Source organism: Rhipicephalus microplus, chromosome 5, assembly GCF_043290135.1.
Source record: "Rhipicephalus microplus isolate Deutch F79 chromosome 5, USDA_Rmic, whole genome shotgun sequence".
Taxonomy (NCBI): Eukaryota; Metazoa; Arthropoda; class Arachnida; order Ixodida; family Ixodidae; genus Rhipicephalus; species Rhipicephalus microplus.
In genome coordinates, this window is record NC_134704.1 from 6,169,630 (window position 1) to 6,186,283 (window position 16,654).

General features: G+C 45.2%; 1 protein-coding gene and 1 pseudogene across 2 annotated transcripts in view; both read right to left on the reverse strand.

Annotated features, from left to right (window-relative positions):
- Positions 1-16,654, reverse strand: part of Asap (ArfGAP domain of ASAP) — a 167,486-nt gene that overhangs the window by 131,374 nt on the left and 19,458 nt on the right. For both annotated transcript variants that reach the window (XM_037426312.2, XM_075894746.1), the window contains 2 exons: positions 16,038-16,123; positions 13,871-14,033 (listed from right to left, as the gene is read on the reverse strand). In XM_037426312.2, the coding sequence (XP_037282209.1) occupies positions 13,871-14,033; positions 16,038-16,123 (249 nt within the window). The remainder of the gene's footprint in view (positions 1-13,870; positions 14,034-16,037; positions 16,124-16,654) is intronic.
- On the reverse strand, positions 6,532-13,864 carry LOC142817649 (uncharacterized; annotated as a pseudogene).

A 16,654-nucleotide genomic window follows, 5' to 3' on the forward strand; every position in this document is an offset into this window, starting at 1 on the left:
TCATGGGTTATTTATCTTCAGAATGTATATTATGAATTTTCTGTGCATTGATTATTTTTGCATATATAGTATTTTTTATTGTATTGTTTAACAGCTGGCAACCAAAAATTACACACTTTTCACATTTTTATTCAATCCAAAATACTTTTGTTTCTCTGCAACATATATTTTTTGGAAAGAGCATATCACTGTGTAAAATTTGGTATGCTGCAATGCATACTGGGGTACTTTTCAGACTGACAAAAGCTATTTTAACTACTTTCCCGAGAGATATAAGAAATAACCATTTTTGCACGGTAATGAAGAGTGCAAGAGATATTGAACAAAATTTAAAAAAAAAAAGGGCAAAAACTGAAATTCAACTTGAATGATACGACTGCTCCAATAAACAGCATTTATGAGCAGAGAGCCATACTTTTACTGGATTTTGAAAGCGCGGTAGCTGCATGCGAATGCACTTGTCGGCGGCAGTGACGCCACATGCAATAGCACATGCACCAGCAAAAGGTGGGCAACCAGCACATTCTCTCCCGCCCAACTGATTCCCTTTCTCCTCTAAAAACCACACCGCCACACCGAGTGTAGCGCAGGGCTGTGCATCCCTGGTGCCTTCCCCCCGTGGCCAAGGCAAGTCGATTGAGTCAAGCCTCGGAGCATCTGCCGACATCGCCGCTAGTACCGGTGTGACAAACATTGAGTATATCTTGCTTGTGATGTGAAATTATTCAGGATTGAATAAAGTGATGTTTGAAGGGTGCCATTTCTGCAAGACAACACCCATCTTGAAACCGCTAGCGAAATCATGAGCAGCGATGCAAGGCCATTTGGCAGATAAACAGTGACGACGGCGTCTCGGTGTGCCGGCTCGTTTTGTTTCTTCCTTTGCTCTTCACGCAGATGATGTGGAGAAAGTTAATAGCGTATGCCAGTGCATTATATATGAGCGCAAAGTTTAATCATGCTGTCAAAAAAAAAAAAGAGTTCACATGTGATTGTGAACGATATACGCAATGGCAGGCACATCCAATGATAGGCCTATACCTATCGGTGTGGTGAGCGTTGGCTCGCTGTTGCCGGCGCTGCGACGTGCTTGTCGTTCACGAAGGCGTAGTTTTATTCATTATTTTCTTATAGCATAAAACGCGGCTGAGCAAAGTTGCTTGTATTGCGCTTCACTACAAGGATACGAAGTCTTCAGAGTGCTGGAACCGACCACTGATTGCTCACTCGCTCTCTGTGTCTCGAAACACCGTACACCACATGCCAGACCTTTCGACGCCGCATGTTGCATCTCGTACAAATTTGCAGCGCCTGTCTCGGCCTTGATAGTGGTTCCACGAACGGCAAGAAAATGGAGAGGCAGCACCAGTACTGCCGTTTCACTGACACATAGAGCTTCAGCAGCAACTCATAGCTCGTCTCACAGTCACTATCCTTGAAGTGATCAGAACAGAAAGAGTCACGCATTGAAGGCATCCACATTAGCTGTGATCGGTGCGCAGCGTGAATCAATGCCCTTCGAAGCTTTGGCTCTGTCGGAAAAGCTTGACAGGGCTTGTCTCTCCAGTCGCTGCTTTTCGCACACCCAAGTAGAGTGACCTAAAATAGGGGGAGTGTCCAAAGCGCCACGCAAATACATTGGAGGAGTGCCTTTGGCGGTAAACTCCGGTGCCGCGACGCTGCCGTGCCCGACCCATTAAAGCCCCTAGACTACAGGATCCATGGGCTTTCTCCACGTTGTAAGCCGCGTCAGAGAGGCGGGCGTCTGCTACACGCCCTATATTTTGGCCGCTATCAGTCAACATTGTGCTAATATGGACAAAATTTAATACTCCGTCACTGCAACACAACACTGTAGCAACTCAACACACAGATAACACGTTTGGTAGTTGTGAAGCAGGGATCTTGTATGTTTCCTTTCAGCTGTTTTGTCACGGCAATCGTCTGCACTTACATGCCCATTTGAGGTCACATTCTGCGCTCACCCAACGTGGGCGAAGGTGCTTAATTTAGTTTGTGTGGAATAACAAACGTGAACGTGCTGCAAAAGAGAATAAGAGAGATCACAAAGATAACCAGGAGAACATTGCAGATATATGCACATAGTAAATGTTTATATCGTGATAATGTATTTGCAATCTTCATATCTTTCTTTTATTTCGTGCATTTGATTATTTTACATGGCTGCCTGTCACGCTTTCTGTTTCAAGCCTTTTCATGTGAAGCCGCAGTACCAAAAGTAAAAAGAGACTCGTGTAACTCTCGCATGTCGTTCACTAGGTAAGGTCATGGCATCACTAGCTTGTGTAACGACTAATGGTAATAGTATGGCATATAGCGCAAACCCACTTTTGTCTGCCAGAAATCTGACATTGTGTGATCTGATTATTCATCTCCGTCAAGGAATGTTGATTGATTGATTGATTTGTGGGGTTTAACATCCCAAAACCACCATATGATTATGAGAGACGCCGTAGTGGAGGGCTCTGGAAATTTCGACCACCTGGGGTTCTTTAACGTGCACCCAAATATGAGCACACGGGCCTACAACATTTCCGCCTCCATCGGAAATGCAGCTGCCGCAGCCGGGATTCGAACCCGTCAAGGAATGTAAACATGGTGATCAGCAATATTGATCTCAAAGTGGAGTTACCTATACATTTTGAATTATTGACTACATAGCTAAAATACATCAGCAAAAAAAAAGCTCCCAAGCTCCCTTATGCATTTGTCTAAAATAAACGAAATGGTGAAAACAATACTCTTCTTCTTTCATTCGATAGCTTGATCCTTTCCCCCCTCCCCCCCACCGGAAGCTTTCTGCACCTAACGTGGTTTTGCGCTGTCCCCAGGATCACAGAGGCAATGCAAAGAGATTCCGTCAGGTGATGCCGTCATCACACGAAATCACACAGCATGATGTCGGGATGCCGTCCCAAATCGTATCAATATGTGATGTGATGGTGACGTCATGAAGCGATAGTTTTTTCCGTCTTCCTGATGTGCTATGTTCATAATAAAGAGCTAGTCGAGGATAACAAGTTGTCGAAATAACCGGTGTGCATATGGCTAGAAAACCACTAGTGACCACGAGCAGCAGTGCTCGTATGCAGTGGTGAGCAAAGCGATTTCAGCTGACTGTTCGTGCAATTTACCAACTTTTATTACTATTACAATTATTGCATGAGTGATCCCCATTGCCGGATTTCTTTTCTTTTCCTCGTCCCTACTCATTTTGCATGTTTTTACGCGTGCACCAGCGTTCGCAGGCTCATTAACTAGGCCGCGCTGGTGCCGCATGACACATGATTTTTTGCATTCTGTTGTAATCCCTGCACTAACACAACATTTTCAGATGGGCAAGCCCCATCCCACACCGCGATATTAAAATTAAGTAGACTTCAAGTGCCGTGTGCGGAAAACTAGGGCAAAAGCTACAGTGCGTAGCAGACACCCCTCACTTTCCAGGCGCTCCTAAGTGCGGTAAGCCCACAGGTCCGGTGAAGTAGCAGTGCGGCGCAGCAGTTCACTGCAAAAGGCCCACGCGGGAGCCGGCGCTTTAGACACTTCCTCTATTCTATGTCACTCTGCACACAATGCGCGCGTTTACTTGAAATGTGTGAAAAAATATCGGAGGTGGTTTACGGGCCCTATAAGGCATGCAAGTCAGTTCAACTTAAAGTAAGGTTTCGAAACTGTTCCCAATCGGCTGCATCAGTCCGCCATTTGGGAACGGGTGGAGGACATTGATTTGCTATTGGTGTGCTTAGCATCACGGGAAAGTGGTCACTTCCATATGGATTGCTAATAACTTCCCAGTTAAGGAGGTGTAGAAGAGATGGAGATGCAATGCAGAAATCTATGGATCAGAATTACCCGTTTGGGAGGCTGTAATATGTTAGGAATTTCTCATTCAGAAGACACGGGCCAGATGAGAAAAATAGTTGTTCAATTAGGCGACCTCACGCATCGCAACAAGAATCACCCCAGAGGCTGCTATGCGCATTTAAGTCCCCAAGGGCTATATAAGGTTCTGGTAGCTGATATATTATGAACTCAAATTCAAATTTTTGTAGATTGTGCGGAGGTATGTAGAGAGAAAGCAAATGGTGACGACTTTATTTAAGAGGACGGCTCGAACAGCCACTACCTCAAGTGTTTTTTGAAGTAGTAAGTTTGAACATGCAATTCCTTGATACACTATAATGGCTACACCCCCAATGATGCCGTGGCATCATCTCAGTCCTTTCAAAAAATTACATAGTTACATAGGAAGTTTGTGTGTGTTTGTTTTACGTGCGTCTCTTGTACACACAGCACATTTTGATTGTGTTCATGAAGGAGTTCTTGGAGGTCACCAAGGTTGCGGAGAAGGCCTCGGATGTTCCACTGTAATATTTCTGTCTGCATATTAAAGAAAAAAGGCTGCTCTGTGTACAGAGTGTGTTCAAGTGAACGTTTTGTTTCAGGTGGCCGGATGGTCGTGCGGCCTCGTTGCTCTTTCGGCACCAAGGGTACCATCGTATCCATTGCGTCCTCGTAAGCATCGGATGCCCACACGTGCAAGCTGGTGGTTCGAATTGTGGGCCTCGCCTCGTGAGGTGAGACCTTGAGACCTAAAGACCCTGGAGTCGCTAGCAGGTGGAGTAGACTGAACTACGGTGGCCTTTGGGGCAGGTGCCACAAGCCGACGGCTCACTCTGCGCAGGCCGAAGGAGTGGCGAGGGCTAATGTGGCAGTGCTCTCTCACGCGCCACATATGTAGAACGATAGATTGGTGATACTCTTCTTTGCTCTTCCTCAGATGAAATGTTCTCCTTCACGTTAAATGTAACTATCTCTTTTTCTTTCTTCCAGTACTAGCGGGAACGTGAACATGGTTTCGTTCACAGTTCACGCAGTGCAGCGTTTCTTTGCAGTTGTCGGAAGTGTGGTCTGAGACTCCACATTGTGCACAAGTTTGCCGACCATGACAGCTTTGGGAGCCGTGGCCATATCTCCAACATTGGAAACAGCGACGAGTCTGAATAGTTTCAGGCAGATCGCTCAAAGCAAGCGTCAATAATATGCATTTTGTTGGTGTTTCCTTATTGTTTCTTTTTATCGTAATCCGCTGTAGGTTGGTCACGTTCTGGCTCTTCTGTCCTTCCAGAAGTTCAGTTTCGGACAGGTAAAGAAATTTTGTATCCAATACCATCCCGCGAGCTGTGTTCATAGACCAGTGCATTATAATACTAATTGGTATGTCACCAAAATTTGTAAAAAGAGTCCAGCTTTTCCAATTCGTCTTTCTCCTGTGCCTCAAGAAGCAGATCTCCGCTGGCCATTTTGGTAACCTAGTACACGGCACCTAGAGTTTCTGCTAGACACCTAGCAACTACAAAGGGGGATACAGTTCTGGCTTGCTTATTACTTTTCTCACAGCGTATAACATGGAAGTGAGGGAATATTTATCTTGGTCGGTTGAAAAAAATTGAAGTCCTTGGTGCGTACTCTCTTCGAGGAGGCACGATCGATAAGCAAGGGGAATGCTTTATGCATGCCGGTTTTATGCTGTTCAGCAGCGTTGGCCAACGAGGGGACGCTTCAAGTTTGCGAATGCTGAAAGCTTGCAGACGTCAGCCGTACAACACAGCTATAACCCAATGGTCCTAGACTAAGGTAGGCTATTTGCACAGGGTTAACCCTTGCGGCCGAGAAAAACTGGAAGTAAACAGAAAAGAGAACTAGGCAGAAAAAATAAAAAAACTGAGATAGACAAAGATGCAGGGAGAGAGAGAGATAGGAAAAGGCGACTGCCAATTTCTACTGGGTGGGTCAGCCCAGGGGTGCCATCGATCTGAAGCTGATTCCAGAAGGGTGGGTTGCTTCCGCCGGGAGTCCTTAAAGGTCCAACCACCCGGCATTGGCTCAGGCTCGACCCCCCGAATCCCCTTTTCCCCCGAACACAGCTCAGCCACGCACGGTTAGGCATAAGAGGGAGTCGAAACCCTCCCGCTAGCTTGGGTCCACGGTGTCGCTACGCGCCAAACGCCTGCTTGCGCAGAAGCCCCTGCGGGGTTTGAGTTCATCAAGGCACCTCAAGTACTGGCTCATGCTTGAATTGCACATCATCATCAGCAGCAGCAGCCTGACTACGTCTACTGCAGGACAAAGGCCTCTCCCATGTTCCGCCAGTTAACCCGGTCCTGTGCTTGCTGCTGCCAATTTATACCCGCAAACTTCTTAATCTCATCTGCCCACCTAACCTTCTGTCTCCCCCTAACCCGCTTCCCTTCTCTGGGAATCCAGTTAGTTACCCTTAATGACCAGCGGTTATCCTGTCTACGCGCTACATGCCCGGCCCATGTCCATTTCCTCTTCTTTATTTCAACTATGATATCCTTAACCCCCGTTTGTCCCCTAATCCACTCTGCTCTCTTCTTGTCTTTTAAGGTTACACCTACCATTTTTCTTTCCATTGCTCGCTGCATCGTCCTCAATTTAAGCTGAACCCTCTTTGTAAGTCTGTTTGTAAGTTACTTAGCTACGGAGCAGAAACCTGGAGACTTACAAAGAGGGTTCAGCTTGATTTGCACAAGCATTTCCAAATGTTTCCCAACATGTGTGGCTATCCAGCAGTATAGTCTTTAGCAAAACTTACTGGTGGGACAAGAATATTAGTTTTTGTTTAGTACCAACACAAATGTTCTTATTTTGTACTAAAACAAAAGGCTGAATGTAAAAAAAGGGATTGTCAAAGGTTCCATAAAAAGAAATAAAAAGAACCACTAGTTGTCACGTATACCCATAAAGCTGCACACAACCTCAAAGAGGTGGCCAACCGATACTATGTACCTGTTGTGCGCCAAGAAAACTGTTCGGCCTGTGCCCCAAGATTTCAAGTGAACCAGTGCATGTCCCTTGTGATAAGAGGCAGGCAAGGCCCTACATCACCTGTGCGATCGGAGTGGTCTACAAAATTCCGATCTCCTGTAAAAGGGCTTTCATCGGCCGGACTGGCCGAAGCATAAACGATCAAGCGAGGGAGCGTGATATTTCGATCAAGAATAATTTTTTGGCAGATTTGCCCATGCACTTCAGCACAAGTGGATGTGAGGCAAGATTTGCTAATATCACCATTTTAGGTATAAGCAAGGAGCTGATTAAGCTCCTTGCTTCTCGAAGCATACCTCGAAGCATACTAATTAGAAAGAAGATATCTGTTTGAGCAATACATAGTTGGTACTGTGTTATTATTTTTTTTACAGGTTTCTTAACTAGTACGTGCGTTGAGAGTGCCCGACTGTGCGATGTGATGTATGGTGTGTTATTGCGCATGTGGGCATGGGGGATATATTGCAGAGAGTTCCCAAGAATAAAGTTAGTTGCGAGTTGATGCTCAGTCTATTTTTTCCCAGTGGTTTGCGTCACCTAACTTTCTTCATTTGTTTTGTGCTGGACTAAGTTTAGTTGACGACGAGCATAGTCGTTATTTTCTTAGAATATCGATGCCTATACTATAGTCGGTGACAAGCTAAAAATAAAAAGTAAAGTAAATATCGCCTGAGGGTGACTACTCCCAACGATTGTCGTCGCGGTCATCAGGTGAAGGTGAAGTCTGAATATGCACGCCTGTGTTTCATAGAGTGTGCGCGTCTGTGATTTGCCGCCCGCTAAAGCCATGGCATCAGCGTTGCCCCATGTGCTTGAGTGAGTGTGTTCCTTTGGTGTCACAAGATCTTGGTGATCTTTTGCAATATGAGCTGTGTTGTGCACCTATATGAGTGATGTAAGTGTGGGCGAGGTGTGAGAAAAAAGCACCTGAGAGAACCTGCTAGCGCGACACTGTACGAAAGTAAACAAAACAGGTGGAGAAAATGTGCATCGGTGTATGCATTACAAAGCGAATTGGGGTCATCGGGTGTGTGCGATTATTATGCAAGCGCCAATCAGCACAGTTGCATCAGTTTAACGAAATTCATTGCCATTGGCTCATAGTTACATGCCAGATTGAAGTGTCAGTTGCGTAAGCGCATTTTCACGCTCGATGCACGAACGCCTGGCATGAAAAACAATGTGCGAGATTCTTCAAACCGGAAAATGACATGAGCTATTTAATATTGCTGCCTTGATCGCGATCGACGCAGCGATACGATCACGATCAGTTACATTGCTCGTGATCGTTACTAAAGCGACGTCGCTAAAACATTTATTGAGCGAAAAAAAGTGAAAGATTTGGTTTTTGAGGCATTGTACCATCCTTAAGGGGGGAGGCTACCTTCGAAGGGCAACTTTTTTGTTTGTTGAGATATCTTAATGAAATTTTCAGGGTACACTAATAGCAAAGCCATTTGAATGACCACAAAGTTTCATGCAGTTATGTTCACTGGTTCCCAAGTTACAACCATTTATCAGGATAGTCCACATGGGTCCTTTAGTCAGGGTCTGGAGAATTTGAAAAATGTGCTAGCACTGTGAAATTCACTATGATGATTCCTGGATAGGTGCTTTAGGGCAAGACAGAGCCCTTTTTTTAAATTTCCTTGCCAAAAAATGTTAGCAGAGCACTGAATTTAGTGTTCACAATTTGGCTCTCATCAATGAAGTTTTAGTTAATTATTACAAATTACAGACACAATAAATTGAAGAAGCAGGCTTGTCTTGCCCTGGGCAATTTATTAAGGTGCATAATAAAAAAAACTGATAGAAATCAGACCAGCAGTTCCAGAGAGATCACCTGACTAAGCAGCCTCACTGGCCAAAAAAGTCATTCCGAGAAAATTGACTTCGAAAGTTTCAAACATTTATTATGGTCTAAAATGACCCTGCAGAGTAGCTAGATGTGTCCTTAGGCTCTCTTTTTCTTTGCTGCTTTTCCTGCTTCTCATTCATCCGTTTCTGAGCCTTTCTCAGACGCAGAGAGTCTTTCTCCGCAGCTCGTTGAATGGTTAGGTGGCCAGGTGTGAGTCCCACTGATGACGACAACTCTTGGGTGGCCCTGTAGCAGCCGGCATTATACCGCAAAACTGCGTCATGCAGTGCTGTCTCAACAGCAATCAATGATGCATGTTGCTCCTTGGGCATCAAGGACCATAGGACAGAATGGAATGACTCCGACGCATTTTGCGTCTTTGCTCCCAGGCAGCGTTGCAGTAGAGAAGCCTGCGAAAGGCGCTGGTAGACTGGCAGCAGCGCTTCTGCAACGTAGCCCGGAAGATTGTATTTGTGCTTTGGAGGTGGCACGCCATTCCCCTTGCAGGCATTATGACGGCACCACGAGTCTGCACCTTCCGGGCACAAGTCAAGGTGAGGATCCTCGTCAGTTGAGGTGACGTGATAATACGACGCCATCACTGCACGCTGCATTGCCGCCACATCGTTTGAATTGTTCCGCAGTGCCCAGCCATAATAGTCTGAGTTTATCAATAAGGGCTTTTGTCAATCTGCCCTTCCCTCCCAGAGCCTGTTCGCTTTTCTGCACAAGATTACGTAGGGCTGTGCCCATCCTCTTCCGGACATGGTTCAAGCATTCTTCTTTCACAATAGGGACTAGCCCATAAACATTGTCTTGTTGAAGGGCAGAGAATGTGGCGCTGTCCCCATCAGATACAATGGTTGTATACCGGAGGTTATGCTTGGACAGTGAACGTGAGAACAGAGTTACAGCTGCTTCAACCTCCATCCTCCCAGACTTGGCATCAGTGTTTTTTTGGCACACATGGTGCTTCAACCAGCTTGCATAGCCCTCGTCTTCAGGCTTCGGTCCTACCTGGCAGCCGAGACACTGATTCGATAAAACTACAGCATCCAAGATGAGGCCTGTGTGATACTCGATGATTGCACCAACTCCAATGTGAGATGTATGTCCGCGCTTATGCCACGTGCCATCATAGTTCACTGTAATGTCTTTGCAGAAAGATGGGTCCATCTCCTTGTACACCTTTTTCACAGCAGAAGCCGATTCTTCATAGAATTTATCCAGGGTCTGTTGCTGTGGTTCTCTGAATTGCTTCAGGTGCCTCTGGAAAGTTCTGTGGTGCAGGCCACGGTGGGAAACATTCATAGTTGCCCAAAAGTCGTTGAGGGCTGTCTGTCCCTTCCCTATTTGTTTCATGGCCGTAATGGCTCTTATATTCACGTCGAAGGCCCTTGACTCGTTCTGACGAGCAGAGCTCCACGAACTTGAAACTATTCCACAATGTGGACATACCAGCTCAGGCTTCGTGGCAAGTCCAAGCTGGGTGCCTCCTTGAACTTTCATCCCGGTCGCGAGGCAGCGCGGGCACGGGGTCTTGGACAGCATGTCGCTAAGGGCATCCCCTTGCACGAGGAAATATCTCTCGCCTTCGGTCGTAGCGATGGCAGCTTCGGGTTCAGGCATCATCGCTTGAAACTTCCTCTCGGTCGCTGGCATAGCGCCAAGCTTTCGTTGCACAGCAGCACGTTCTCTCTCCGCCGTCGCCAACTCCTCGCACGTCCGAAAACGTGTTTGGATGTGCACAGTCGACGACGCGGTCTCACTGTTCGGGGCCGGAATCAATGCGGTTGGCGAGCGCGACACACCAGGCGCACTTGAGCACGAAACACCAGCCTCAGTCGTCACGACGGATCCTTGTGCCGATGGTGTAGAAGTCTCGTCGCTAGAAGCGTCGACGCAATCGTCTTGAAAAGATGAAGCGGAAGCATCGGTGCAACTGTCGCCGCGCGTGGGCGTGCAGGTGAGCTTCGCCATGCGTACGAGCTTCAGCTGACGCTTTCTTGAACCGAACGCGTGCCGAGTCTTGAACTTCGAAATGCCCATCGTGACCGTCAGCGCAACTATCCGTGTCCCGTGAACACGGCGGAAGATCGTCTCGTGAGGACGGTAGTGATCGTCTCGTAAAGACGGTAGAAGATCGTCTCGTGAAGACGGTAGAAGATCGTCTCGTGAAGACGGTAGAAGATTGTCTCGTGAGGACGGTGAAAGATAGAGGAGCACGTGTGACGACCGATCGGAATGATGGCAAACGGGGCACACAAAGAACGCCGGCATTGCAAGCGCCGGTGCAGACGACGAGCCGGCGCATGCCGGAGAAGCAGCTACGTCATCGCGCGCAGCAGCCAATAGGAGCCGCGCGCTCCCCCATTCCCTCGAGAGGCGCGCGCTTTGTCCAATCGCGGCTTCGCATCCAGGCAGCGGGACATTCGAAAGCTTCCGCGAGCCCCCCAATCGTGAGCGACTCCCGCCTCGGAGCGCCACCGCCACTGCCGCGGGTGGCGAAAAAAAAAAAAAAAGCGCAAGAATTCACGAGCAAAACAACATCAAGATGGCGGCGATCGGCCGAGCGGTTGGGAAATGGCGAGCGCGCGAAGTTGGGGTATTTTTGGCGCTCGCTCGCCGCTTGACGGCTGCCGCGGCATGTTATAAAATTTATTTGACGTACTTTCGCGATGAATTAGACATTGATATTTACAGTCGAGGCAGTTTATGAGTCATACTGCCCGAGTATGTGGTTTTCAAAAAATCGACTTTATCGCGATTTTTTCGTTTTCAAAGGGTGCGTCCCCCCTTAACGATATCTTATTAAAAAACCTTACTATTTGTACACATTTTTTATTTTGCCTGTATGGCGTGCATTTATTACGCATAGAGATAACTCGTTTATACTAAATTAGAGTACCATGAAAAAAATATGGGTGCATTGCACTCCCCTGTGATTGGGTAAGAGCCATGAGAAGAGGAGAAGAAGACGAAAGAAAAGTCTGTAACGCAATTGACTCGCATTTTCTGGAGAGAGAGAAAACCCTCTTGCCTGCACAGACACACCTTTGCACAGACATATACATTGAAGGTAGTGGCCCGTGTTGCAGAAAAACTGGGCCCTGCTTTGAACAAGTTGAATATTCAAGGGTGGACGGGGCAAAATGGCAACGCCATGAAGTGCATGTTCTTGTCGAAGCAACAAAAACAATTCACCTGCAGCTTTTAGTCGCTGCCACTTTAGCCGTGTACATCACCTTGGCATTAACTTAACGACAACATATGCTACGACCCCCACTGTTAAGCACAATGTGTGCTACTAGCTTTTATTTCGATTAAACAATACGCCGAATGAAACATTGATGTTTACCTCAAACACGATGACAAGTACGGCGACGCGAGACACACATTTGGCAGCACAAGAATAAAAATTCACGAAGGCAATCTCAGATCACTTCTCAATTTTTTCGCTCTGACTCACTGTTGCCATTGTTACAGAAGACAGCAAAGAAACCAGGCAGCAAAAGTTTCGTAAAAAAATTGCAAATGACCTGATTAAATCTGATTAATGCCCTTGTTTCATATTGTGAAACAGTAAAAGAACGATTCCTTAAGTTTAAACATTAAGTTAAATGTGGCACTGTTTGTTTAGTGGAATCATAGCTACCGCGCTGAAACATTGCCTTCGAGAGATGTACTTTGCTTGTTCGTGGACACCTAGATGAGAGCAGTGGTGGGTGCGATTTAAACAACAGATGTATTGCTAAGCTGACGTGAAAGTCCGTGCCTTCTCAAGTTTATTTATCAAGCCTCGGATTCTTGATTTCAATACCAATGAAGTATTCTAAGATAATGGTTGTATGTGTGAAAATAGGGCCACTGTTTGGGAACTACTTCCTTTGTAGTGCGGAGGCATGAAAAACAAGAGCAATGAGGCCTCGTGGGTGGAGCTCATATTTATTCTTAGGTTGTCACCGACTATAGTCAACAGCCGCAAAAACTAACCACAAGTTCAATCCACAGACTAAGATGCATTTTTCTTTAACTAGAAGCTTTTCTTTCTGAGAAATCCCCATAGACTACCTTGTGGATTTGTGCTAAAAATGGGTGGTTGTACATTACCTTTTTTCAGACTCATATGGCATTTCCCAGTACTCCGCATAACCCACTGGCAATATTAAAAGCCCGCTCTAACATTAATAGGCTTGTACAAATATTCCAACTCTTTGCATATTCAAACAAATATTAATGTGCTGAAATTTACCTTGATTTGAATTTAAATTATTTGAAATTTGTAATGGATGTGAACGAATGTGTGCATATTATTGAATATTCAAACAGATATTACTGCACTCGAAATTGTTTTGACTAAAATTTGAGCCATTTTAAATTTCAACATATTTGAAATGAACAAATATGTGCTTATTAGTCCCCTTCTAACCCCCTGTAAAGGTGGTTTCATTGCAGTGGAGGAAGACTATGCTGTAAAAACACCTATTCAAAGAAAATCCGCACTGCCGCAAAGCCCCGCTTCTAGAATAAATGAACATTTTTCCCTCACATCGATTCATCATTATTTAAGGTACAAAAGCTTGCTATAACGGCTTATATGCTGCAAGTATAAGAAATTTTAAGTAACATACTTTATAGGTTACCAGTTGCATTTTCCCGAAAGTCAAATTGTTTTGAGCTAAAAGAAAAACACCATTTGCACATGCCTTTTTTTCAACTAAAAAAAAATATTGTGCAGGTCAGTCGGGTGATGACACATATGCTCATTTTTCTTTAAAATATGTAATATATACTATCATAAATCGATTTCAAAGTTATTCTAAACAAATCACTATCTGCATCGAACACGAGCCTTGACATTACCAGTGGAAACTTGAAAAACGCAAACGACGAAACACGTACAACAGGACTGGTACTTCACTTACAACTGACATTTATTTGAAACGACGACCATGCAAAAATGATGCGCGGGCCTATCATGATTTTGTTTCAAATTATAAGTTTCGTATTCATCGTTTGCACTTCTCAGGTTTCCGCTAATGAAGAACTAAGCCAAGGTATTTTTAAACAAATTACTATTCCACAGACCCTGTTTCGTGGCTGTTCAATATGAAATAAGTAGAAAGCAATACTCACATCTTTGATATCCAGAGAGGGGGAACTCCTTAGCGTATTACGAAGCTCAATGAGTTTCTTACGCTCCTCGTCCTGCTTCTGTCTGACCTTCTGCAGCTTGCTTGAGAGTTCTATAATGTAATTATTGAAGTGACCAATAGTCTTCAGTCCATCCTGAAAGAAGCTACAAAAAAAGACATATACGTGAGGAAATTGATGCTTTACATGTATCAAAGTACAGTGTAGACCACTTATAACGTAACCGCTTATAGTGCAGAACCGCTTACAATGTGGTTTTTTTTTTCTACTCCCGTTTACCCTCCCATATAATCCCATGTATAGCATACCACTTATTGTGCAGTCCCCCAAGATGAAAGACCGGTTATAATGCTGCTGCCCGAAATCGTTTGTGAGTAGCGAGTAGCACTGGGTGCACCGCTGGAGGGCGAACGACGAGGTCGTTACAGAGGAGGAGGAAACACGGAGTGAACGAACAATGGGCGAAAAGAAGGAATAGAAAATGAAAAAAAAAATATCACGGGCACTGCGCGGGCTTGCTGAGTAACGGAGGAAGACGGTTGCCTCGGTGACCGATAAGCCTTTGCAGCAGCGCTGACGCGGCTACAGTGTACTACGTCGCTAGCCTGACTTCGGCCGCGCGCAGCTCAACATGGCACGTGCAATCCCGTCCTTATCAACTGCTTAGACGTGTGGCAGTTTGGGCAAGTTGGTATGACATGGCAATGGTTGTAACACGAGAATATAACGACGACAAAGAGACAAGAAGGACACGAGCACCCGTATCCTTCTCATCTCTTTGTCGTCGTTCTGTTCTCGCGCTATAACTATCGTCTTATCAACTACATGGGCTTAACGGTTTCCTGTCGAGAAAGATGTCGTCGTTATCGCGCTTGCAACAATTATCGTGTTTGCTTTGTCTCCATATATTGAAAACCTTTTACGGTTTTATGACGCGAGCTTCTAGTGTGCTGTCGTACGTAAGTGTGGTAAGTTGTCCACCGTCGTTGCTGATCTCCCGGCCGCGAACGCGATCTTCGTATCACGCACGTGTTTTTTGGTTCACTGCTAGTGCGATCTTTTTGACACCGAATCCTGATGTTTTGAACAAGCTATCCGCGACAACATACCAAACGCCAAGCTAGGCCTAATCGGTGTTGGCTGCGCTTCGATTGGTAGCGGTCGCGTGAATCTAAGTTGCCATTTGGTACTGAATCAACGAAACTTTGCAGTGACCACACTTGACGGGAAGGGATACATATCGTTGAATGAAAACTAGGGCGGCACATGTAGTGCTCAAATAGTGGTTCGCGATTCAATTGCGATGTCTGGTGCGCGCCTGTGAAATCGAATGGTGGGCGTCTTTCAACGCGTCGAATACTGAACGTGATTCGAAATAGTTTCTGTGTAATGCGCATAATCGAGGCGGTCTGGTAGTGGGCGAATTTCTGCAATGGTTAGACAGCCCCCACCCCCCTCTTTTCGCATTCATTTAGTTGGCAACGCGTGTCTTTGGACGTTAAAATCTTTCATAATTCAGAAATTTAAGTGTTAGGAAGCACGCATTGCATTTTTCGATTCTCAGACATAAGAAACTGCATACTCAACATGTTTTGCGCAAGTGCGGCCCTTGATAAATGTTGTTTTGGTTATAGCACAGTACTGCAGTGCGGATATTCACGACTCCTGCGACTTATGTTATAAGCGGTCTATACTGTATATGTTGATAAGCTCACATAAAAAGACACTACGGATGTACTTTGCTATGCTGAAGAGCAGAGATTCGCTGATGATTAACCTTTCCGATGAATGCACTCACAGAAAGGACGCTAAACTTGCAACTAAAGTTCATATTAGTCACAAAAAATTCAGAGCTAATGCACCTGCGATGCAAAAAGAAACAAATGAGATGTCCTTTCTTTGTTTTGCTTATGTTTTTTTTCATGAAAGGACCTGACACTTTTGGGTCAGCAGTTGAGCGTTGTAACCACTAGATCATCGTGGTGGATTGTTTATCAAAAGATCCCCAGTTGATGGCGTTGCAGGACATGGGCATTGCTAGGTTTCTTTATGTGTATTGAACAGGCCCAAACGCCTCTCCTCCCTGATGACCATCTATTTACCAGATTTAAAGAACTGTGAACCCCTCCCAACAAAGTTCAATACTCACTTGTTCTGTGCATGGTAGAACTCGACCAGGTGTTGCAACAGTTCAACCCCTTTCTTGGTCTTGATTTCATTCACTTTGATCAGGTACTACAGGGTAAATGTACTTACATGAACAGGTTGTATTACAACTTATCTACATACTTATCTGGAAGCTAGCATTGCAAGTTGGTGAATGCATTTAACTGAGATATTTTGTACCAAGTTAACACTTCCAGGCTACTAGCGACCACCACTAGACACAAGACAACTGCTTGGCACCAGACCTGCATCTTTCTCAGTAGTCCTTGTGCATGTTCACTAGTAATATGGTAGCATTGCGAAAGTGATGGCCTAGACAGCCATGTGCCTCATGTGATTGTACAGCACTCACCAACAAAAGTTCATGGGACATCTGCTGACACTCAGTTGATTTTTGTTCAGAAAAACATGGAAGAAGGAATCTACAAATGTAATTGGAATGAGCAACATATTATCAAGCTGTCTGGCCTATGTTCCTTTATTGGAATTGCACTTAATACTTTTCTTAATAATACAGCCCAAGTACCATATTATTCACATTACACCAAATAGCACTTCGTTGGAATATTGTTACGTCCCCAGTAGATTTTTGAGGTTTAC